This window comes from Nilaparvata lugens, chromosome 3 (genome assembly GCF_014356525.2).
Source record: "Nilaparvata lugens isolate BPH chromosome 3, ASM1435652v1, whole genome shotgun sequence".
Taxonomy (NCBI): domain Eukaryota; kingdom Metazoa; phylum Arthropoda; class Insecta; order Hemiptera; family Delphacidae; genus Nilaparvata; species Nilaparvata lugens.
Window position 1 is genome coordinate 19,207,793 of NC_052506.1, and position 27,126 is coordinate 19,234,918.

Sequence of the window (27,126 nt, forward strand, 5' to 3'; positions counted from 1 at the left end):
ATAACTGGGAACAAATAAAATACACGCACACACTCATATAATTTTTTATAATTAAGATAGAATATTTTGGTAGGCCTAGTTCATCATATTTTGACATTGTTCACAGCTCGGCAACGGTGCGGAGTTGAAAAGGATAGAGAGCTATTTGCTTTGTCAAAGCAAAGAAAAGAAAGCTTTGCTTTGTCAAAGCAAAGACAGACAAGAATAATAGCAGACCAATGTTAACCAGATGCGGACTATATAACCTGAATCTAACTAAAGATGTGGTCTGTATAATTAATGGAGGACATATATCAAACATGTTTTATGAAAATTCGTGAATGTTATAGTATTCTTCGATCAAGTATTCAGTATGTGATTTGCATACTGATTTATAGCTCCAACTCATGATTACCGGTATTCATTATAAATACTTATCGAACACAGTTTATCACAGTAGAATTGTCCTTAATGGAATAAAAACAATAATATGTTGAGCATCACGTTTGTGTAAATGTAAGTTTAGTGTAGATAAAATTAGCGTATAGATATCAAAATAAAATACAATAAATTGAGTTTTCATTTCATTATCAAGCTATTCTAAATTAGGTCAACATTTTCTAAACTCGTATAAAACGAATCAGGTGTTGGAAGCTAGTAGGCTATATGTCGATTGATTTATTTCATTTTCATTTTTTAGAAATTTTTCTTTTTTAAGTATGTTTCACGAATATGAGCGAAAGTTTTGCGCACACCGAAGAGTACATCTTTGCCAAACTCATCCACCCATTGCAGTTCCTCCAACGATTGTTTGATGTTATCCAAAACCTCCTCGAAATCATTGAAGCACTTGTAATCTGGACCAGGCCTACAAAATAGAAGAACATATTCATACAGAGTTGGTAGAAATTATGGAAACAGTTTACTATCTATTTCACAATGATAATTTGACAATAAGTTTTGTTAGGAATACTATTCAAATTGAAAAAAACCTACTTTTCTTTCGTCTCAAAAATCTTGTAAGCCATCTTGAATCCTCCATATTGAATCCAACTTTATATTTTTAATGGGAAGGTGGTTATGAATAATATAAGACACAAGATTTCGATACAGAATTTCAAGAGAGAAGAGGAATGTCGAAAACCGCACATCGATAGCGGAAAATTTTTTAAATATACAAAAATTAAAAAATTAGACATTAAAAATCTGAAAGATCTAGCTTTTTTGTTCAATGTGTTAATATGTGAGTATATGTTACTATTAGGGCCGGTTTCCGAGCTCGGGATCTATAAGTTCTGGACTTACAGAGTCCAGGACTCAAATAAGCTCTCGGGTCTAAATTGACTTTCTGAGTCACGATTTTATCTTCTAAACTCCGGAGTCTATCAAGTTCTCAACTTATTTGAGTCCAGGACTTTAACGCAGTAAACATGAGGGAAATTCACAATATTTTGCTGTTGTATTGTTGGCATTATAGCAAAACGGAAACAGCTGATTGCAGCGGAACAATTCAAATGAGCATGCTCTCCAAACTATTTATACATTTCTCCAAACTATAGTTATTTGTGCAACTAGTGCGCAAAGTGACAGTTTGCTGCACCGAAAGAAACGTTTACGCCCGAGCCGTAGGCGAGGGCGGAATGGTTCTTGAGTGCAGCAGAGGAACTTTGCGCACGTATTTCACATTAAGTTTTTCCTACAGTTACCATTGAATATGAAAAGTGGGTAATTATGGGTAAAATTGCCTGAAATGCATCAAATGTTTTTCTGTGTAATTTTATTATTGATAAAAACCTTAATCCCAAAATCCTAAAGTCCTCGTTGTCCTTGGTTATAATATCTAATACTAATAATTAGCGCGTTGTGCTTCATTGCACCTCTGCTCACTATAGCAGCCCAGTCACTGTTACCAACTTCATTTTGATTTTGCTGCACTGTTGCTCCATATAACCTACTAAGTATTTTGCGTTGCCATGTTGCAAATCTGGAGTGCAGAAAAATTTTTCCCGCACTAGAGCGGAAAAGTGATTCTTTGCATTCTGTAATCAGTGCAGCAATGGCCACTTTTCAACGTAACTGTAGGAAAAAATACGTTTCAATTTCTTTGTAGGCCTATTCAAAGCGAAACCTTTGAAAGGTGAATGAATAAACAATTCATTTTACGATATGCTGTTATTGATCATTGATCCTAACCAGTGATTTTGGAATAAAAATTTCATTTCCTATTGAGTTTGAAAACGTATTTGTTTTGAAAAAAACTGGAGTGATAATTTATTATTGTTATTATTATTAATTTGTTGAATATGACATTGATTAATAACATTCAGATTGGAATATAAATTCCAAGGCAATCCTTGTATTATTTTGCTTGAACATTTTTAGGTTATGTCATAAAATGAGGTTAGTTTTTTACGCATAATTCTGATACAATTATATTCCAAAATGAACTAGCAAACTATCAATTATAAATTTAAATGGACTAATCCAAATAATTTAGGTATTCCATCTACTCCAAAACAATAACTGAATATTGTGTTTGCTCAGTTAAGTCTAGAACTTGAATTTAAACCCTACCCCAGACGAGGGTTTAAAATCACGCTGTTTTAATGCCTGGACTTAACAATTTTTTATAAATCCTTGACTCGGAAAGAGGCGAGAATCTAATTCAAGTACTGGACTTATAAGCCCTTCACTCAGAAAGCGAAATTATAAACTCCAGGGTCTAACATGATCTCTAAACTCCAGAGTCTATTTAAGTCCTCAACTACATTAACGCTCTGACTCGGAAAGCCAATTTTCTGACTCCAGAGTTTAAAAAGCCAATTAAAGTCTAGAACTTAGCTAAATCCCGAGCTCGGAAACCGGCCCTTAGTGTTCACTATCCCTTGATTATCCAATGCTCGTACCGTACTAATAATTTATTTGATTGCTTGGATTTTTTTTAGATTTCTAATGTAGGCTACTCATTTATCTCATTCTTGTATGATTTATTAGGTTTGAATGTGAATAACTTTGATAATATATTGATGTACGGTTTTCGCCATTCGTTTTCTCTTGAAATTCTGTATCGAAATAATATTAATTATTATTAGTTAGAATCCAATTATCATATTATTATTATTATTCATAGCCAACTTCCCAATAAAAAGTATCCCACTTTAAGGAGGATATTGGTATACCAGTCTGCTGGTTACTTGAAGGCACTTTTAGCTGAAAACCTACGGTAGCCTACAGTGATTGGATAAACACACACATTACTATTGATAAGTACAAACTTAGACCATAATCGAATGTACATACATGATGAGAATAAACACATTACATAGACGTTGTGTTCATTCTAATAGAATTTAAAAGGATGCCAAAAAATCATGGTTCAATAATTATCGAATTGTATGTCACACAAAAACAACTTAGTCTGTACCTATAGTATACAGATTGTGAGCAAGTTGAGTTCCATCAAATAACCATTGGGTACTTGATCTTAGATTTAATTGTAGAAAATACAAGAAACAGATAAAAGGTGCAAAGTAATAGATATGTTGGTGCTTGCTACCAGTTATAAAGTGCCTTTAAGAAACGAGAAGAAACAGTGAGGGGATCACTGTTGTCACTAATGAGGGCATTGAAGCGGAATCATAGGACAATAGAGTATGGTAGTGGAGAGTTGGAGGATGAACCTTTTTGAGCCTTTATTGTAAAAAGGACAGTGGACAGATAGCGAGGCTCCATCTTCTTTCCATAACCCTTGGCTTGAATTCTAGTTTATACCAACCTAGAATACAGCCAATTATAAAATCAATACTATGTGTAATATTTGTCTGAATATTAGTTTGTTATTTTGTTGTGTATATGCTATTATGAGTATTTCGATTTCCTTTTTTTAATCAATCGTCTTCATAGATTAGGCCTTCTTAGTTTATTTTTCTTTGATGATCTTTGTATTAATTATTAACTGTAATTATGGGGAAATATGTTGAGGTAAGAATTGAATCACAGCTATACCTATACCGGGTAGTTAAAGTATAGTCAAGTTACTTTATCTGTAGTTAAGTCAAGTTAGTTTACCTGTTAAATCTCACTTACTGTTTTCCACTTTTTAGGTTACCTATTTATTTTGTTTTTAGGTTAATTGTCGATGTTTATCTCTATCAGCTGTTATTTTGTTTTAATGTCTGCAACTCACTGACTTTTGTATCGCAGTTAAAAATTCATAGCAGCTTGTAGTTTCGTTTTTGTCTCAATTTTGTCTTTTAGATATTTTTATAGATAAATAATCCATATTCACTTTTTGTAATCATTTTCAATTACATTTTACAAATTGTATCAATTTCGTCTATCCTTAAATGGATCCTGAAAGGTGCTGGTTTCTCTATTTGGACATCTTATGATTTTCTTCTGTCTGATTCTACCTATGGGTTTACCATTCTCAATCAGGACCTGAGCCACCTTCTTTGGAGAAACATTGGTATGGAGGCTTTTTGGTTGACTCTCACAATTCAGTTTCCCGATCAGTTGCCAAGCTTTGTAGCTATTTCTCTTCATGTCCACTTCCTCAAGCACCTTGCACCAAGTTTGCCTTCTGCAGTCTGCAATACTTGAATCAATAAGTAATACTCTACTCCTAGTTTGTGAGTGTTATCTGAAAAAGGGTTAGCATTGAAGGATTTTATGTAGTCGTTGTACAGTTGCTGGAGTTCGTTGGAGAATCCTGGAATATATTGTTGTCTACAGCCCCGTGGTATGCTGCTATAAGATGTAGTTTTTAGCAGATTCAAAAACTCTCCATAGTCTGCTGGATGTGGCTGAAGATTTACTACTCCGGTTTCCATCTGGGTTGTGAAGGAGTTCCAATTTTCTTTTTTAAAGTTGAATCTTCTTTTCAGAGGGATCTTTCTCACCCTGATTGATGGAACCACCTCCAGTATAAGAGGCCTGTGTTGGGTGTTGGGAATAGTATCCAGGATATGCTTGTCACATGAAACTCTAAATTTCTCTGTAATGAAAATATTGTCTGGGTTAGTACCTGACTTCCACCTTTTGCTATTGAAGGATGCGCTCTGCTTAGGGTCAAACAGAAGTGAGAGACCATTATTCATTGCCCATTGTTCCACTCTTTCTCCATCTGGGTTTGTCGTAGGGTAACCCCATTTCTCACTGTGACTATTGAAATCGCCCACTACAATTTTGCACTCCTTCTTGTTGAAGTTTGGGGTGCTGCAGAAATCAAAGTCAACTCCTGGAGGTTTATAAACTGATGTGACTGTGCAGTTAGATAACTCAACCGTAATTATTTCAATGTTATTAATTCATTGTATAAGAGGACATTACTTTCAGGTTATTTCTGACGAAAATGCAGCTGCCGTATTGCCTGTGGGGGATCTCCGAAACCAGTTCCATCCCATGTATTTTGGGTCTGCTTTGAGCATCAGTTCTATGTGTCTCTTGAATGCACAGCACATCACATCGACGTGTCTTGCAAATATTACCAAGTATTTCTTCCTTTATACTAGATAAGCCCTCAATATTAATTAAGATTGTCACGAGAGGAGGCCCTGAAAAGGGCCGTTTTGAGGCATTTCTATTTATATCACCTGTATTGGCTGCATTCTGTTCTCCAAGTGCCAAGTTAAATCTCTTGATCCTTGCACCTTTGCAGATCTTGTCCTTTGTATCGATTATTAGCTTAACTTTGTGACTACTGTTATTTGTTCAGCTTATCCATTCTAAATTGTAGAACTTTGGTAATCGTTCATCATTTGTTTGTTCTTGAACTTTCTTTTTTTCTTATAAAACTTTTCATTACAAATTCAATTCTTGATTACTCTTGTATTTGTTACTTGAGCACTTTTCAATTTGAGCATTTTAATTGTGATTTTTCAATATTCAGTAACTTTCATTATTCATCAAGCCTGTTGTTTAAATTTGTTTTTTAATCGTTCCCTGTTCTAAAATTCTCATTGCTCTCTCGTTATTTTGCACTACAAACATTTTAATTAAATTTGAGATTATATTCAACCTTTCATTTGGTATTTTTTATTTCAATCTCAATCCTGAGTTACCATTTGCTGTACATGCCAATTTCCTTTCATTCAATACATATTATGTAAGCACATTGGATTTTTCCTCCTTTCAAATATGTGGATTTTGTTAGTCTCTGATTACTTTACTAAATTTCATAACCTACAAATTCACCCCTTTATACAGTCCACTCTTTTGCTTAGACAAATTTCATATACCTATAGGTTAATGCCCTACTACGAAAAGAGCTGGCAATGTTGGGGAAACTAGGTCTAGGTACAGTTAGCAGCTGGCTAAATTGTATAGCATGAAATGCATTTGCACTATTTCTTCCCAACTCACTTCCTACAACTGACCAGGTGTCTAAGAGCCTGTTCATATGACAGCGATTTACGTTCGGTTGTCGCGCGGTTGACAAACCGAGCGATTGCCAGGTATAGGGAAACACATATGGTGCCGTACACATGCATCGCTCAGTTTTAGTAGTCGCCGGCGAATCGCGGCGGTTGTAGTCTCAGATTACAACCGCTCGGTTGTCGCTCGGTTGCCGATATACTAGAGCAGTCATGAGAGCGTACACATGTCTTCAGTCAACCGAGCGGTTTCGATCAGAGCAGTAATATATGTTTAAGAGTAATATAGTGATTTAGTACATAGATTAAGATATTAAGATTGAGTACATAGATGTTGTACCTAGTAATTATTTATCATAACCGAGCGCAAACCGCTCATGAATCGCTGTCATGTGTACGAGGCTGGCAAACCGAGCGATTTGCCAATCGAGCGACAAGCGAGCGTAAATCGCTGTCATGTGAACAAGCTCTAAGTCGCTGTCATGTGAACAAGCTCTAAACCTAGTTATTGTCATTCTCTCTAGGCATACAACTAAGTTATTGCAATTTGTTTCTTATGCACTTTCAATGTTATCCTGTTGGATCCAAGTGAATAAATTTTGTTGGACAACTAACTTGATCTGAATGTTGGGTCCAAGAATATGTGTTTAAAAAGTTGATTGGTCAAAGCCTTCGTCAGTTAGGCGCGGTTCACACTGAAGTGATTTTACTACCTGGCGATTCATCACCCGCGCGATATGCACAGACAAATAAATGCAAGGTAAAAGGAGGCAATAAATATGAACCCCGCCTTGAAGTGAAAAATACGAAGAAAAAACATTTCAAAATTGGAATTCACTTAGCTCATTTGATAAATAATTTACATAGTTTGTTTAATATTATTGCTTCCATTATGTTGTGTTAGCATTTGATTATATTTGCGTTTGTAACAATGCAAACACATCTAAATGGAAATCATGATGAGTCGGCTATCAGAAATCATGGAAATAATGGCTAATCGGCTATCATGTCAGAAATCATTATATAATTCAACGTCTTTTAGTAGTATTGTAGGTACATGATATTGATTGAGGTGAATGAATGAGAAAGATTCATGAATGATAGATTAGAGATAGATTCATGAGTTGTAAAATCGCTTCCCGGTGGTACGGAATCCACCTAAAACTGTACGTCCATTCATCTCTTAGTATCATCCGCCTCATTACCCACGCACAAACCTAGAACTCATGTGGGCCCTGAGCAAAAAAATCACCTGAAGTAGCTTTTTTACAAGTGTTTTTTAAATCAGATTTTGAATAAGTTTACTCACTTCAAGTGATCTCTCATTACTGTGGGTCTGACAAATCCATACTTGTAGAAATTGTATGCAAATCCATCCAATGCTGCATCCAGTTCTAAAAATGGTATGCATTTGTGATTCGCAAAAACCTGAAAAATAAAGAGAAAGAAATTCATAATTTTATTATTAATTTTGTGATGACGATTATTCATATTGGTATATCTGTTATAATATTAATTGTTAGTTCTTTTTGTCAATGATCAAATTAATCTCAAATGTATGTTATATTTACCAAGAAATTATATTTTAAAGATTTAATAATAAGTTTTCATAATAGAGGTCATTACATTTCCAAATAGACTGCAATCAATTTGGCCAACGCGGCGCGGAGTTGGTGAAGGATGGAGCTATTTGCTTTTTCAAATGACAGATATAACCAAGGTACCTAGAATAAAATGTATTCTAGGTACATTGGATATAACCAATATCCATCCAATTACGTGCTGGTTACTAACCAATGTTATTGAACGATATTGTTAACTAGCTTGCCCGGCGAACTTTGTACCGCCAAATAGTCAATGTATCTCATGTCACACTTGACTTTATTTTGTGAATCATGAATTTTATCTGACAATCAATATTTTCATTCACATCTCAATAAGGACTTCCTAAGTGCTTAGTCATGCAGCATTCATTATTCCGGAAACATATTCTTCTCAATAAATTGGTAGTAATATCTATCAGTAAAGTGGTGAAATAAAAAAAATAGATAGGTTAAATCAGTGTTTCAAATATGAATATAGTTCATAGTGCGTTCATAGTTGTTGATTGCCAATAGATGGTCCAGGAAATACTGTATGCGATATAGGATAAATCACACAGAATTCCATATTCTTTCCATCTTCCATTTTAGGAAGAATGTCAGCTAAGCTAAATTCAAAAAAAGTACCTAAATTATTCTGTCATTCTTCAATAATTAATTATGCAATATGAACAACTTTCTTTCATGAGGTGAATAATATTGTTTCCAACATTTTTCAGTTTCTCAATGATAGGGAACTGATAATATTATTTGTATCTAGATCTTCTAAGGAACCATCAGCCTATCTACAGCTGGTACCAATCAACTGCACTTCAACTCCAAACTACCGCATTAAGCACGGGTGACCTGTTTATAACAGCTGGTAACTTTAGATGCTAAATCATATTATCACAACATGATCTTGAATCATAATTATCTTTCCTTTTAATGGTAGCTGCTTTGGCCAGTAAGTACGAAAACATAGGTCTGTAAAATGGATGAATGAATAATTATTATTAGCCCCCCCTATTAAACTTTCTGGTCAGAACCCATACCCAATATTCACATAACATATTCCCAAAGTTTCATGCCGTTCTATCAAGTAGTTTTTAAGTCTATAGGAACAAACAAGCACACAAACAGACATTCATTTATAACGACATTTATAGACTAGTAGTTCTGTGAACAGTAGATCTCACGCAGTATTCTCATCCACAAGTACCTGATCGGAACTATAGACCTTATGGAAATACAGCAATAGACTGGCTTCTCCACAAATCTGTGTAATCACTTGTCAGCTGATTTATGATGAATAATAATTCTAGTCTGATTTTTACTCTAATATTGACGTATGAAGGAGGCTCCTTTTTCCTTTTATAATATCCTTGAAATGAAAAATTTTTTATATACGTCGACGCGCAATTAAAAAAGGAACATACCTGTCAAATTTCATGAAAATCTATTACCGCGTTTCGCCGTAAATGCGCAACATATAAACATTTAAACATTAAGAGAAATGCCAAACCGTCGACTTGAATCTTAGACCTCACTTCGCAGGTGCTGATTTTATAACGTGATTCTCAAAATTGGGTTGGAAAAGATAGTAGGCCTACTCACCTCATCACGGGCGTTGCCTATGATGGCTCTCTCAACGAACAAGTCATCATCGGTCTGGCCTGACAGTCCTGCAAACACTGAGCAGGCCGCATTGGTAGTACAACTCTGCGCTATCATAGATTCCAGGCTGGCACCATCTTCAAAACACAAACATTCTCATAAATTTCTACAATAGTTGAAGAAAATAATATATATATTATCACATTTCCAATTGAATAGACTAGTGGGTACCTTATTTTGTTTTTTCCATGACAGTCTAGTTTCTTTCTCCTTCTTATAAAAACAAAACACAGAAAGGGTACAAGTTCACAAGTTTATTCAATTGGAAAACTACAATTTTTTTACGTCTTGGGGACCCCAGGATGGAGTATAAGACAAGTCAATATACCATATAAGTTGAAAAAACTTAATAATATCTCTGTATCCCTGAGAAAATAAATCAAATATACTATACAAATTCAATATAAACAATATTTTATTTATTCATGCAATCTATTGTGCAGTACTATCTTAGAAATAGAAAACAGATTATCGGCATATAAAAAATATCGATTCACAGTTTCAACAAGACGAAAATAGGAAAAATATCACCGCAATATTCAATTGATTGAATATTGTTTTGGAATAAACAATACACGGCATTAAGAATAAATGAATTTGGTACAGTAAGGACATAGGGACATTGTCTAGTAAGACAACAAAAGATTTGAACATTTATTCACACTAAATTGAGACAAAGCATGACTATTGATTTCAATTACCTTTTTCCAAGTCATCGGCCGAGCAACGCCCTTTGAATACTTTTCCAGAGATGGGCAGTTTCTCATCCTTGCCAAACGTCTGCGCATTGAATTTGGAAACATTTTTGTAATATTTCGTGAAGGATGCCTTCACAATGTTGTTATAGTTTTGAAGAGCCTACAAAATATAAATGTAATCTTATATTATGAGCTACATAAACCCAATATGGATTTATCAATATATCATATCTTATTGAACAGTAGAAAAAAACGGGGAAAATAGCCCACTAAAAATCGAAAACTTGTTTCTTTCAAACTTAAATAACTGGTCTGATAACTGGTCAATAGACACAAATGGGAAAATAATACAAATGTAAAACTCATTTTCTTACCAATTTCAGTAGATCATCTAAATAGAAGTAGTGTCTGTCTCAAATGAGTACCAATTATTGTAGAGTTTTGGACCACAAATTCAAGATGTTTGCTGATTTCACTTTAGATGCTTGTCACAAGAAAAAGGTTGAAATTGAAGCTCCATAATGATAGCCTTATGTTTTCTCGCGACTAAACGAAATAATACATATATAGAAAAATATAGACTATAGAAATAATAAATTCATAGGAAGAACTCAGAACTTCCAAAATGATAAACCTTGTAGCCGTTTCCACACATAAACACCGTTTTATGCCGAAAAATGTCGGCCGATTTTTGCAGACATAGTTATAGCATTTCACACGCAATGACAACATTTTTAATTTTAGCCCTTGATGCTTTTTATTTCTAAGAGAGTGGAGAGTAGTCATATTTGTTTTGAACAGCTATGCTAAACAATCCTAGTAGTTTGCTACAGGAACACAAATAGTATTGTAACGAACCTCAAAATGACACATTTAATCATTTACAATTTTTATGACACAGCAAAAATCGGCCGACACAGGTGGGAGCGATGCTGTCAACAAAATGTCGGCACCGACAATTAAGGAGTCTGCCGACAATCGGCAAGTGTAAAAAGATCAATGTTTGTGAAAACGGATCCATTTGACGCCATGCAATCGCATCCCAAAGACATCGGGACGGTACGAAATCTGCGCGTGTGAGAACGCCCATTCTCATGTATGAATTATCTATAGCTTACCTTGACGGCATCCGGAGGCAGACAAGGCAATCTGATATCAATGCTCCTTCCATGGCGATCTTTGGCTTTGGGCGAATGATAGGGAAACGGAATTATGGTGAAGAGACGGCACAAGATGATCATAATTGTGTCACAGGACTCATCCGAGGGTGATTGGTTTTCGTCGAGCCGACATAGGTCGTTGAAGTAGCCGCTTGCCAGCAGGTAGACGAAGGCCAGAACGCCTTGCTCGTAACGGTGGAGAATGTTCACCACACTGGTCAACAGATGAACTACTCCTGAATGAGGATTCAGCAACCGCTGCAAGTTCAATGAAAACAGTGATTGAATTTCCTCTTCAAAATAATCCAAGTTGAAATTTAAGAATATTCTTGGGAAATTCAACTAATAACTGAATCAGTGAGACCAATAAAAAAATATAATTAAAACGACAAAATAGTAGGTTATGCAGAAAATAATAAAAATAAGTAAAGTAGTGTATACCGTAATAAATATGAATATGAGTCTAGACTAAATAGTAACTTATTCATGGTCTACTGACAGTTGATTTTGAAACATATTTCGGCGTTATATTTCGACATACAGTATAATTATTAAGGTGTTTTTAGACGATTCTGAGTACATACTGCCTTTGCGAAGCATGCTTTGGCAACCTTGCATCTAATGACAGAAACTAGTCATAAGTGGAACCAATAACAAGAATTGTTATCAAAAGCGTGTTGAACAAATAATAAACATATAAACAATGAACATAATAAACAATTTTTTTAGAATAAAATTGTTTATAAAGACTGTCACAAGTGTACAACACAGTTTGAGAACTGGACATTGCAAGGTTAAAAACTAGATTTGTTCTCTGGTAAACGTAGTGGCTTACCAAGCTCTTCAGGAAATTACAAGAGAATCCAAAAAAGTATTTCATCTGTGTCCTCAGATCAGGGTACATTTGATACACTAGACTTTCGTTAAGTACAGTCAATATCCTGTAAATCACAATCAATATTATTTCATTCTAAGAAACATAAAAAAACACTCATATAACAAAGCACTTTGTAGGTCTGGTAAGCAAAAATTGTACTGCTAAGAATGCCAAACATTTCAATTAATAATTAACTTTGAGTTACAGTTCAATATCTGGGGTGCATTTTTTCCAATAGACTTTTATCATATGAAATAATATTCAACCTGAGCATATATTTCGTCTACAAAGGTAATATAATGATGGTAGCTGCCAGTGTGGATCGTACTTAAATCAAAAATCCTTATTTAAAGTAAGTTGGAAAATCTGGTTCTCTTTTGCCACTCTGTTAATCAACTCGAAAAATAAGCAGAACTCTAATGCACATCTATTAGAAGAAAAGTGAAAATTCAATTAGTTGAATAATGTAAAGAAAAAGTTCATCTTCACTACAGTTACTATATTGGGTAATACAGTTAGGTACCGTACTGTAATCTTCACCATCTCCAAAAAAATCTGGTGTGGCGCACTCACACAACTTTCCTTGCCGTTATGAAAATTGATCAACTGCGCTAGTGTTGTCGCGCATCTCAAGTCTACTATTCAAAGATATGAGACAGCTGGTGATAGGTCAATAACGCTAGAAACACACGAGGTCTGCTATCTCTTCGTAGTGAACGATTTGAAAGAACCAACAGTTTGCAATTTAATATAATCACATTTTCTCGAATTTCAAGCTTATTTTAGACGGAAATGTTACTGGACATTAATTGCAGAGATTTTCATGCTCAATCTTTACCAATTGAATTTTTTGTTTAAATTGTATATGCGAAAGCTGATAATTGAGAATCTAAAATCAAACTTTGCATAGATGGGGCGACGCTCCTGAAATTTTTACAAATATGGGACTTGTTGCAGTTTATAAAGCTTATTAATGACTATTTCAGGTATGAATTTGATCAAAATCGTTGGAGCCGTTTTCAAGAAAATCGCGAAAAACCCTGTTTTTGACAACATTTTCGCCATTTTAGCCGCCATCTTGGATTGCATTTGATCGAAATTGTTCGTGTCGGATCCTTATAGTGTAAGGACCTTACGTTCCAAATTTCAAGTCATTCCGTTTACTGGGAGATGAGATATCGTGTACACATACACTCACACACACACACACACACACACATACAGACCAATACCCAAAAACCACTTTTTTGGACTCAGGGGACCTTGAAACGTATAGAAATTAAGAAATTGGGGTACCTTAATTTTTTCGGAAAGCAATACTTTCCTTACCTATGGTAATAGGGCAAGGAAAGTAATAAGGGACGAGTTTAGACTGTAAAACATATGACAGATACTTTAGAGAAAGAAGACTGGTACCGCTGCAACTAGAACAGGTGAAACCACATACTTGTGGACGAAAAAGCTGCGTGAGGTCTACTGTTCAAATAAATACTACTAAACACAAATAAACAAGTGAATAAACATTTGTGACTCACCAAAGAATTGAATAAATTAAATCCATACATGAACAAATGATTGAATAAATACTATTAGTTTTATGAAAACCTGATCATTTACCATTTCATCATTTTACATGAATACGTTCTAAAAAAAAACTGTAATACTAGTAGTTCTGTGAACAGTAGACCTCACGCAGTATTCTCATACCTGATTGAAACTATAGACCTTATGGAAATACAGCAATAGACTGGCTTCTCCACACATCTGTGTAATCACTCGTCAGCTGATTTATAATGAATAATATTCTATAGTCTGATTTTTTACTTTCCTTGCCCTATTACCATAGGTAAGGAAAGTAGGGTATTGCTTTCCGAAAAAAATTAAGGTACCCCAATTTCTAAATTTCTATACGTTTCAAGGTCCCCTGAGTCCAAAAAAGTGGTTTTTGGGTATTGGTCTGTATGTGTGTGTGTGTGTGTGTGTGTGTGTGTGTGTGTGTGTGGTGTGTGTGTGTGTGTGTGTGTGTGTGTGTGTGTGTGTGTGTGTGTGTGTGTGTGTGTGTGTGTGTGTGTGTGTGTGAGTGTATGTGTACACGATATCTCATCTCCCAATTAACAGAATGACTTGAAATTTGGAACGTAAGGCCCTTACAATATAAGGATCCGACACGAACAATTTCAATCAAATGGGATTCAAGATGGCGGCTAAAATGGCGAAAATGTTGTCAAAAACAGGGTTTTTCGCGATTTTCTCGAAAACGGCTCCAACGATTTTGATTAAAGTTATACTTGGAATAGTCATCGATAAGCTCTATCAACTGCCACCAGTCCCATATCTGTAAAAATTTCAGGAGCTCTACCCCATCTATGCAAAGTTTGATTTTAGATTCTCAATTATCAGGCTTCAGATACAATTCAAACAAAAAATTTCGAGTGAAAAAGATTCAGCATGAGAATCTCTACAACTAATATTCAGTAATATTTTCACCTAAAATTAAAAATAAGCTCGAAATTCGAGAAAATGTGATTATCCAATTGCGAACTGATGGCAACTGTTGATTCTATTAAATTATTCACTATGGAGAGATAGCAGACCTCGTGTGTCTCCAGCGTTATTGCCCTGTCACCAGCTGGCTCAAATCTTTGAATAGTAGACTTGAGATGCGCGGGAACACTAGCGTCAGCTGATCAATTTCTATAAAGGAAGGAAAGTTGTGTGAGTGCGCCACACCAGATTTTTGACTCTAATATTGGCGTAGGAAGGAGGCTCCTTTTTCCTTTTATATCATCCTTGAAATGCAAAATTTCCAAAAACCTTGTATATACGTCGACACGCAATTAAAAAAGGAACATACCTGTCAAATCTCATGAAAATCTATTGCCGCGTTTCGCCATAAATGCGCAACATATAAACATTTAAACATTAAGAGGAATGCCATACCGTCGACTTGAATCTTAGACCTCACTTCGCTCGGTCAATTATTTGTTAAATGATATTCTACATTCTTGAAACATTCAAGTAGAACCTGACTATAAGTCACGGACCTCACAACAAGTGCCACGAGAACGAATGAAAGAAGCTGTTCATGTCTTTAATTGGTATTGATAATCACTATTGAATTTGATAGACTTAAGCTGGGTTTTCGTTTGTGCGTAAATGCCGTCGTCGACCATAACAAGGTGAGGATCTCAGATTGGGTACAGTACATTTCAATTTGTCTAAACCTAAACGATTATGTTTTAATGGGGGAGGTTGAGTTCATACTTTTAAATGGCAATATGTTGATATTATTAGAAATGTTTTGATTCTTGAATAATAAACACAAATTATGAGAAGTTATTTGATCAGCTGTTTTAGCACACTTGAAATTTGGTATGAATGTCAAAAATGCTTGTCGTCGGAAGTTTACGCACAAACGAAAATGCACCTTATGTAACCGGGTCTAAAACTGTTCAACAAATTTGAATTTAAATATTGTGAAATAAATTATTCTTGACAATATACCTGTTCAAAACAAGACGCTTCTCCTTTCCATCGTCTCTATTTTTCTCAGCTTTCGTTGAAGAATAAAGATGGAGAAGTCGAAGAACAGTGGTGACAGTCAATGGGTGATTGCCGTTCATCTTAGGAAGCTTAGGCGTTTGTATACTTGGCACTTTCTTCACATCCAATCCAAAGAATATGACGTCACCAGTTGCATCAACGTCACGACGTCCCACACGATCACAAATCTGCTGAAAATGGACTGTGGTGAGCAGTGGACTGTCGCCCAATATCACCACACTTCGGCAAGGCATGCGCAGATCAGGCGCTGAGATGGCATTCGTGAAAACTATATTCAAAAATCTCTTGCAAAACAGCATTTCAACACATCGTCTATAAATAAAGATGGTCTGACTGTGAAGAACTCCCACACCCCTCCGCAACATCTCTATGGAATGAAAATCCTTCTTATAGCCTTTTCTGAACAGCCTCTCCTCAAGAAAGATAATATCTTTGAAACTCGATGAGATAGTAACGTTGCGGAGAGAGTACTGAGGGTCACACTCTGTCAATCCCAACGGGTTCAGCGGTTTATCGTTTGAACGATGTGCTCGAGACTGCACACTCTTTGTCCCTTTCTTTGGGCACTTTATATTTCTGTCTTCTTCATCATCGTCAGCCACAATTGGGCGATTCTTCTTCATTTTGGGTACATTCTTTTCCTCTTCCTCTTTGTAGACTTCAGTAATGTATGAACCCAACTCGGAACACTTTCCTCTGTCGTAAGCAAACACAATAGCTGGTAGCAAAGATTTGTTTTTCAGAGTCTCAACCAAACCTCTAATCGATGAGATCAACTGAGCCAAAGTTTTATTTCCGCCACTGTCACAGTCTATCTGCGCTGTTCTGAATCGCTTAACTGTATCATCAAGTAGCTCCCGTTTGTTTGTCAGCCACTCTCCAATAACCTGTCTTATTTTGGATTCGTAATTCTTAGCTTCATCCCTGGAAATGAATCCGGATTCGAACTGGGCAAAGTACTTCTCTGGCTGCAGGTCTGTCAAGTCTGGGTGATTAGTACCAGCCACACTCACCATCATGTCATACAACTCAATCATTTCACCTGGGGCGAGACTGATGTGCTTTGGAATACCCTGATGGGCTTCCATCACTCGATTGGTGAGGCAGGAGACTGGATGAATGTGACGCAACCCCTTGTCTGTGTCATAAACATGTTTCAACAGATCATTGTGTCGTTCATTGTGCAAAATCATAACTACCCTAGAGCCACTGGTTGGATCAAGCTCTTGTTTGTACCTTTCTACCTTTTGCAGCCAAGCATAAATAATTTGCGGGTTCTGAATAGTGGCTGAAAGAGCCAGAAACGGACACGGAGTCATCAATAAACATCTCTCCCAACTAACACCATTCTCAGAGTTGGTCAGACAATGAAATTCGTCGAATATTGCATACCTTAATTGTTTTGTCCAGGTGTGGTAATCTGATAACATGAATAGAGCTTCCAGCGATACAGGGACAGTAACTAGAATCTGACAGTCAAGCACATTGACTTGATAATACGGGGTGAGGAATCCCATGACAATACCAGACTTTCCTTTGAACCGGTAGTTGACTGAGGCTGAAACCTGCCAAGCAAGTCGAATGGTTGGTGCCACATAAACGATTTTGCCTTTGTTACCCTCCCTCAACACTTTCTCCATACAATAGAAAGAGGCATTGGTTTTGCCTGCCCCACTCGGGGCCACTACTAAAGCTGACTGTCGCTTATCTATTGCGTCAAAAATATCGCTCTGCCATTGGTCAGGAATGTAGCCATCAGCCCGCGTGTCTCGGCCAATTACAGACTTTCTCAGCAGATCGGCACCTAAATGCTTCATCTGGAATCGAACCAATGACTCGCCCACAGCAACATCATCAGCGCAGTAGTCGTCAGACGCTGGCAGAGAGCACTGCTTGGCTAGCTCTTTAAAGCCCAACTGACTCAACTTTTTGCCAATTTTCGCTTTTTCTCGATCACCCAACAGTGAGCAATCTCTCTGCGCACAACTAATCAATTCTCTCGCTGCTAAAAGCAGCTCTTTTGCATAACTCAGATCTCTTTCTTCCCTATTATTGTTTCTTTTACATTCCTCTTCCCAAAGGTGGAAAAGGATTTCTACTTTATACATCATAATTTTACAATAGTAAAGATCAGTTTTCATTTTGGTGATCACTTGATTGATGAGAACGAGATTAACTTGATATGATTTTCCAGTGTTTAAGTTTATCTTATATTGCTTCTTGAAACTAACATACATAGCATTCTCTTCTTCCTGTAATTTCTTTTCTTTTCTCAAGTTGTTATCTTCTATCAATTTTGCCGCGCTCTTACTAATTTTATCTTTTTTCTGCTGCTTTTGATTCTTTTTGGGATTTTTGACAGGAGTTTCACAAACTATAGCTCTTCTTTCCAAAGTTTTTCCTTCAAGAATTGAAGCTGTCTGATCCATGTAATAAGCTAACTTACCCTTGAATCTGGCCACTTTTCTTCTTACAAAGAACTTTATCAGGTCTTTATCAGAGCCAATCAGGTGTTTGTATTTTTTTTTTATGTTGTCCTCAAAATCATTAGTTTTAGCTCTTTCAATAAAACTAGACAATTTGACAGTGTTTTGCCATTTAAGATTTGTTATAATTGTCTCGTGGGAAACATTTCCATTATCATCAGTAGCTTCATTCACAATGGAGCATAAATCTTTACAAAATCTGTTGAAAATCTCATTATTCACAACAGGCAAGTCACATATCATTCCGCTGAATAATAAATTGTCATCAATTGTCTTGATATTTTCCTCAAAATGCATATTTTCTGTGATTCTATTCAATGATATAGGAAACGGTTGTAGCTCCAAACCAGTCACATCACTGAACTCACTAATGTATTCTTTGTACACCTTATCAATAGTACATCCAAGATTGTCACATTCTTCCATAGAGAGAAATGAAGAAAGTATTTCAATAAACAGACTTCCATGCCACACATCAGCTACTGAAGAATAGTCGAAGCCTTCGAATCGTTTAATTCTTAATTGAGCATCAATGGATCGAACAATCTTGCTGAGAAGTTTTTTTGAAGCATCTGTAGCTTGATCTTGATGATTGAAACAACGAGATTCAACTGGAAACACCTCGATAGCAGCTGCATAAACTAAAACTGCTCTAATAAGTTCCTCTCGATCCTCAAACTGGGTTTCATTGATGAGAGATTCAGCTACACAAATCATAGAAGATCTACGGACATCTTTTGTTTTAAACTTATCAATCTTACTATCCAATGAATGTGCTTCATCCACAGGGTTGGGAAATTTGTTCAAAATAGCAATACAATACTTCTGTAGAATTTCTCTAAATGAAACAATTCTAGAAAAAGAGCATCTTACAAATGCCATCAGTGAATTACAGCCAAGTTGTAGGGAGTTGATGTCAACACAGAACAAGCCGAGCGATAAGCTCATAAGAACATGCATCGAGAATAAAGCGTTGGACAAGTGAAAGATGTCTTGAGACTCGAACTCAACTTCCAAACAGTCGAGAAGATTGAAAGCCAAAAGCATGAAATTGGGCTGAAGTTCAGTTACATACTGGTGGAACTTTGGATCGTGGACGGAATCGAATTCCTGTGTGGGGATTTGGGTGTTGTTTTTCAAGTGACACATTAGAATATTTTCGGCTAGACTAAGTTGAGGGGCGTCCTGCCATATACGGGATTTATCCCTGAAGGAAACCACCGCACATACTACTCCTTCTCTGCACAACAATTGAATTATTTTCTCGCAGATGTAGATGAAATGGAGGCTCTGTCCGCCGTGGCTGCGATTATAGGTGGGTTGTTGGATGGCACAGACGGTGAGAGATGAGGCATCCAGGAGAAAAGCTGTGCCCCCAATAAGTAATGGTGTTATATCTTGGTAGGAAGCCTTACTGAGATGCTCCACTTGCATTGAGTTGATTGATTTTATCAATTCACTGATGTCATCTGCCACTTTCGACAGATTCTCAGTCATTTGCTCCATCTGGAACAGTAAAAAAGTAAACAATTGTATTCTCCAAAATAGGATAAACATATAAATAAAAATTATAAATGTGAGTACCCTTTTAGAATTGTTCAATCACGACATGCTTCGGCTATATAATTCCATTTTATTTATATATAAGAGTAGCCCTAAAGAAAAAAGATAATACGATAAACATATTATACTGAACACTGTTATAGTTGGAATACGATTTTTGTATTATTGATTTTCCAGTTGGCAGTGTATGACAATATGGTATTTTGTCATTTGGAACAATTAAAGAGATGTAATTATATATGTAAGAGATAATAGTCCAGTCACCAGGTAGGCTACTGAAAAAGGCCGTTTGGGGAATTGATTTCAACAAGCTATATTTTCCGTGCAATGATTCTGAAATAATATTATTGAACAACCTAAGTACACAAAGTTGAACATCTTGCCCTGAGGCTTCTTACAGAGTCCACCAGAGACCTCGGATTTTCGAACCCTTTTCCAGTTTTCTGTAATTTTTGCCAAATTTAGCCATCGGAGAGAAAAAATAAATTTTCCATTTTTTGAGTTCATAAAATTTCAAATAAAATGGAATCATTCAAAGCACTGTATCTTTAATAAGTTCTGAGTCAATTTTTTCAAACGAGTAAAATTTTTGGAATAATTATCGAAAATTCAAGGCATTTTCGTTTTTAATCAACTGTATAACTCTTCAATTTCTATATTGAAATGGTACAACTGATGACAATGTTAATTTTATTTTGGAAAGCACACAATTTTCAGCTTCAGGCTAACCATGATCGGTTTGGCTCGATTTGGTGGAAATCGCAAATTCCAGTAAACTAGAAAAGGAACCAAGAATCCGAGGTTTTTGGGGCATCCTGTAAAAAGGTCCAGGGCTAGGACAACTTTTTGTATTCAAGTTGTCCAATTCTCCAGAATCATTAGATGAAAAAGTCAGCTTGTTTAACATTTTTACAAGTAAAAAGTACCTGGTGACTGTACTATAATAACATAAAACACACTACATTAATCATTCTGGTTTATACAGTATATTTTGATTTATCTAATGAATAATTGTGTATCATTGAATTGATAGAAATAGAAGTAGAAGAAATATGATTCTAATACTGATACAAAATATCCTAGGTTTCAGAAAATCAATGCATTGCTAAAACAAATTTTGCATGTGAATTTTGTCCCACAATGGAACTCAAACTGAACTGATAAATAAGATGTGAATTACAGTTACAGTATTGCAATGAACTTGATTGTTTGAGTTCATATTATCACAAAGGTATTTTTGAATGAGTTTAGATTCTTCATCATTCTAATGAAAACAAGCAAATAATTGAAAAATCAGAGACTAAAAAAATTAATACTGTTTTCCATGACGAAACACTATAAATAACGTTGTTGTAGTTTTTGACACTGTGTATCTTTGTAAATATGTTTAAAAAACTTACTTTTCATGATGAAATGAAGAATACATTTCCTCTTGATGAGTGAGTGATTTTAAATATTTACAAAGATATACAGTGTCAAAACTACAACAAAATTAAAAAATGAAGAATTGTAATCTACTTCTGAGCATTTGAGAACCTTAAAAAAACTATTTGGGCTGCTTAAATGATCAAAAAATCGTAATCAACAAATCGTGTCTGGGCTGTTTAAGCAAAATTTCAGGATTCTGAACTTACATATTCTTTTTCGTCCAGCAGAATATCTTCATACCATTCTGACGTAGTATCCTTTTTTAGCAGGTCTGAAATTAAAATAACACCAACTAATAATATATTATTTCAATACCTATACTGAAAACAATAAGAGGCAATTTTTATGAATGCTTATTACATAGGAAACAAATAATTGAACGAGCGTCAGCGAGTTCTCACTTTTGAAGTCTTGGGTCCTCTACTGTTCAGCATATACATAAACGACGTGACTAGTTCTCTACTAACCACCAGATATCATCTATATGCAGATGACTTGCAAATCTAAACACTGTAATAAAAAGGATTTCAACACGACAGTAGAGGAAATCAATGATGAATTAGTACGTTTACTTGATTGGGGTGGTAATAATGGGCTAAAGGTGAACGAGACAAAGTCAAAGGCAATCGTGGTTGGTTATTCGAGTTTACTGAACACACTTGACTTGTCAGATGGACCTTATATTACAATCAATGGCGTACAATTAGAGTACAGCTCAAACGTGAAAAACTTGGGACTCACTATGACTAAGACCTTGGACTGGACAAACCATGTGACGTTGACATGCAATAGGGTGATTGCTGGGATCAAGACATTGAAGAAGATTTCTGACATTATTCCTTTTTCAACAAAGGTAATGTTGGTGAAGACCTTGATTTTCCCGGTTTTCAACTATTGTGACATTGTAACTACTGACATAACTGTTCAACTACTACAGAGGATGCAGCGTGCGCATAACTACTGTGTCCGCTTCATCTTCAACCTTAGACGTGACGACCATGTGACTGAATACTTTGACCGACTTGGACTCATGAAGCTACATGAATGTAGGTCATTTCATGCGGTTCTCTTTCTGCATAAAGTGTTAAAAACTCAGACACCCAAGTACGTAGCTGAAGACTTTCACTTCTTGTGTGATATTGGTCGGGGTGGTACCCGGCATGGTTCCCATTTACTGGCTGTCCCAATTCATAGGACAGTCATGTTCAACAAGTCCTTTCTTGTGACCTGTTGAGCTGAGGCGTATTGAGGAACCTCGTCGGTTTGGCGCGGCTGTTTTCAGGTGGATCAGGGGTGGTGTGGGTGGCTGGACCTAGCACGTGGTTCATTGGCCAGTTTTTATTTCTTTTCTCTTTTTCTTAAAACAATTCAATATTTATTATTTCTCTTTCTTCCTCTTCTTCTTCTTCTTCTACTTCTTCTTTTATTACATTGTATTATTTTTCAGATTTCATTCTCTAATTTCTATTCATATCTCAATTATAATTTAGGTTTCGTTATTTTTTTCTCCATTGATTATTATTTTTGTATTTTAATAATATTTATTTACCTTGTTTATAATATTGTATATATTTTTTCTGAATTTGATTTGTTTAATCTAGTAATTATTTAGCGTTGTATTGGAGGGTTGAGTGTAAGAGAGGGCCGGCTGCGCTCTAACTCCGCCCTCCTAGGTAAAAATAAAGGCAGCTATTCTATTCTATTTTGACTTACTGAAGGCCAAAGTCGTTGTCCGTCTGTTTGTATGTGCTACAATAACTCTAGAAAGAATTGATCAAACAGCTTCAAATTTTGAACAAGTATTCTTCGAACCTTTTTACAGGTGTATAGAAAGTGCATAAGAGAAAAATTTTTGATTTATCATTTAGTCAACTGAAGAATTCATGCATGCAATTACAACAGTTTTTCCATTCATTCATAACATCAGCTGAGGCTATTTGGAAGCTATCACACAGACAGACCTTCATGAGCTGACACATGATTTCAGCTGATACCGGTACATCATAATCTACAAATTTTACATCAACAAACTGATACGGGTTGAGATATCAATGTGCGGTTTTCGCCATTCATTTTTCTTGGAACTCGGTATCAAAATCAGGTATTACATGACCACCTTCTCATTAAAAAAAAAATGAATTTTGATTCATATGAGGGACACAGATATTGAAGCAACAGAGTAGGTAATTTTTCATTTCAAATAGGATCCCTAATGAAACCTACTGTGCAATTATTCTTGTAAAAGAAATATTTAGCTGTTTCCATAATTTTCATCAACTCTTTATAATTAAAAGTTGCCGGTTTCAAAGATTACAATACAACAGTTATTGAGCGAGTTCTCCAACCCAGGGTGTCACTTGAAAAAAAATATTTCTGCATGTGTTGTAATCAGTCTCTTAAGTATGTTATGTATATTCTACAGGGCCTTCTTCCATTGACAAAATATTCTATGTAAAAATTTGTAGGTAATTGTGTACTGTTTGTTTTGTTTGGAACGTTATCCTCATTAGACACTGATGTATTTTCGGCTTTGCTTTTAATATTATGATTTATTGTTTCTTGAGAATACAACTCTATTTATTTAAGGCATTTCCTTTTGAAACGCTCTGTATGGACGCAATAAAAGCCGAAATCTTACTCATGGTATAATATAAATTTATAAAGATTTTGAGAAAAAACTTTAAGAGTAATTGAGCCTATTTTCAAACGAGTTTTGTGTCATGAAATAGTGTCGTCAAACAGTTTCGTCAACTCATGGTATAATATAATATATATAAAGAATCTGAGAAGAAACTTCAAGAGTAATTTAGCCTCTTTTCAGACGAGTTTTGTGTCATGAAATAGTTTCGTCAAACAGCTAGTTGGAGAATTTTCCAGGCTGTCTGAAACAAGAGCAATGCATGATCTGTTTTTAATTAATTGATTTACCGGAAGTTCGCTGTTCTTGGTCGAGTTCGTCATCCGAGTTCTCAGAGCTGTCATCCGAGCTCTCAGTGATCTCACTCAAGGAGCCCTCATCACTTCTTTCATCAGTTGCTTCTGAATCCATTTCAAACAAACATAACCTGAAAAAATGTAAAAAGCAGCTGAGTATTGGCGTTTATGAACAAATAGTACCGTACCTGATAATGATACATTCAAATCTAGAAAGACGAGAAGAAGATACTGAGATTTACTTGGAAAGATTATCATTGATGTAAGAAAATGATAACAAATATAATATTATAATATGTCTGAATCTCTATCTGGCTCTATGACATAAAAGAAGGATGATTTGATGGTAAAAGTTTAGACCAGGTCTTCATGGTACAACGACCTCCTTTCTTGTAAATAGGTTCTGTACGCACAATCTTAAAAATATCAGGGGAAATTCCAGCCCTGAAACACTTGTTGATCATCTTGGACAAAGGATGGGTAATGACTTCAATAATGGTTTTCAACATGAGAGAAGCCATACCATAGATATCCTGGTTGTTTGATGTTTCAAAGTTTGACACACTTTTTATTATGTCAGTTGGTGTCACTTCCTGCCAGTGAAGTTTTCTCACTCTCCAATCAATTTGAAGTTTAGATTTTCTGATCAATTTTTATTATAATCAAGATTTTTTATTAATATTATTTGTATGAAATGTAAAGGGTTGTGTGGCAGAGAGGACCTGGAGTCCTAACTTCGCCCTTAATAAAGGCAATCAAACAATCTCTTTGACTTCTCACTACCTCAGTATTCTCATTTGTAGTTGGTATAGCCGAAAAAATCTTATCAATATTCTGCAGAAGAAATTTGTTGAACTCATCAAGATTAGCATCACAAGCAACTCTAAATGCTCTTAAGGGACCTCTGTTTTTGTCAATCAGATTCCATGCAGCTTTACAGAGGTTTGGTACATTCTCAATCTCCTCAACATTAGCACACTTATTGGCTTCATTGATCTTACATTTGTATATGATTTTCATTTTTGAATACAATTACACCTAAATTTCAATTTTCAATTGGACAAGTACTGACTGCATTGTCTCTTACCATCAGTATTCAAACAAAACATCTTTGAATCCAGGGAAGGTACTTTCAACAATCTTTCTCACTCCTCAAGAATAATTACAATACCAAATGAGAAACTGAGAAGATTCAATCATCTTAATGATGTTGGCTGTCATCATTACTGCACTATGATCAGCAACAAGAAGTTTAGTAACAGTTCAGTATACTCTGAACCTCCAGGAATAAGTATTTCTTGCAATGCTGTCCAAGCAGTAGGGTAATCTCCTCTATAATAGTTGGTGCCTCTGATTCAATACAAAGCCATAAGTCTATAGCAAATTCACAAGTTCTTGTAGCCTAGCTGGTTCATTGCAGTTCCTTGATCTGGTGTGGGTTCTGATCCACCAGAAATTATTGTGAAGCTTGTAACTGATAAATGATAACTGAAAAATAGTTTGTAAAACTAATCTGGAGCGGGTTTATCAAACGTTTGTCTCTTTCTAGTGAATAGGAATTATAGACCTACAGAGCTACCCATTATTCATTACTATAGGCCTACTAAATCAATTTCACATTTTTTGATGCAATGTATCCAGAAAATGCTGGTCTTGGATTGAGATTACTGAAATACATATTATAGGCCTACTTGGATCATGGTTAGAACAAAAAAAAAAATGAGTACCTACCTTACATTAAAAATCTGACGGATCAAGCATTCCTGTTTCAAGTGCTAAATAGGCCTATGTGAGTGTTTACTAACACATGAAAAAGTGAAATTTCGGTTTACTCATTAATCTCATTTTTGGATGATTTTCCAACGAGGCCTACTGTCAAATTATCCTTGTAAAATAAATATTAAGCTCTGTTTCCATAATTTTCACCAACTCGATTTCCACGATTTCCGGTAGTCAGCAAATGGTAGGCCTATTTATTGAAAGTTTGACATTAGACTAGGCTATTTTGAGTTTGGTCAGGTGCCCCGTACATGGTGACCCTGACTTACATGATGAACTTTGACTTACATGGTGCCCCTTAACTGTGGCTCCCCATTCCCTGCTCTTCTCCTGCATCACAAGCAAATGTAGATGTTCTTAAGGGACCATGAAACTCCTGAAAATCTAGCTATATACCATATTATCCTGTTAATTTGTAAAAATAGTTTACCATACGGTACTTTACATCGGTCGGTAGCCTATCATAGGCCTACATGTGAAAGATTCTTATTAATTTGAAATAAATGTTTCAATTAAATGACAAAATGTATATTAAAATCACTGAATAAATATATTAAATTGTAGAAAAATATTTAATGTTCAAAATAAAATGCAATGTTAACTAGTCAAGTCAAAACTAAATTTGAAAGTTAGAAAGTTATAGATAACACCTACCTGTTGAATATTAAACAGACATAACCTAAATTCAACTATCAACTTTAACTGCACTACCAAACTGGAACAAATTTATTTTTGTAGAGTTGCTCAAAGTCATGGCCATGGACTTTGCCTTGGGCCCATGGCCACATCAAAGTCCAAAGAACAACAGAAACAGAAACTCAAAATCTCAGTGAATCCATGAATATTGTCATAAAAGGCCTGGTTGCACAAAGCCCGGTTAAATTTTAAATTTTAATCGTGATCGCGAGCACTGCCACGGCACTGCAACGTTGTCAACCGGATTGTATCACCACCATGTACAAATATAATGTAACAAGATATTCAATTTCAATTATAAAAGTTAATATTCCTGACAAATATAATATTA

At 35.5% G+C, this 27,126-nt stretch overlaps 1 protein-coding gene across 3 annotated transcripts; it reads right to left on the reverse strand.

Annotated features, from left to right (window-relative positions):
• Positions 1-30: 30 nt before the first annotated feature.
• LOC111057998 (probable ATP-dependent RNA helicase DDX60) lies at positions 31-26,997 on the reverse strand. Of its 3 annotated transcripts, none has more exons than XM_022345489.2 (10): positions 26,754-26,997; positions 24,315-24,451; positions 21,593-21,657; positions 15,850-19,901; positions 12,304-12,409; positions 11,427-11,726; positions 10,312-10,468; positions 9,551-9,687; positions 7,663-7,781; positions 31-847 (listed from the first exon to the last, which is right to left on the reverse strand). In XM_022345489.2, the coding sequence occupies exons 2-10, from the start codon at positions 24,433-24,435 to the stop codon at positions 676-678; spliced, it is 5,229 nt and encodes a 1,742-aa protein (XP_022201181.2). In that variant the 5' UTR covers positions 24,436-24,451; positions 26,754-26,997; the 3' UTR covers positions 31-675. The 3 variants fall into 3 exon arrangements, with proteins under 3 accessions (XP_022201181.2, XP_022201182.2, XP_039279146.1); XM_022345490.2 differs by having other exon boundaries at positions 24,315-24,447; positions 26,752-26,997; XM_039423212.1 differs by lacking the exon at positions 26,754-26,997 and adding an exon at positions 26,052-26,266.
• Positions 26,998-27,126: the final 129 nt, after the last annotated feature.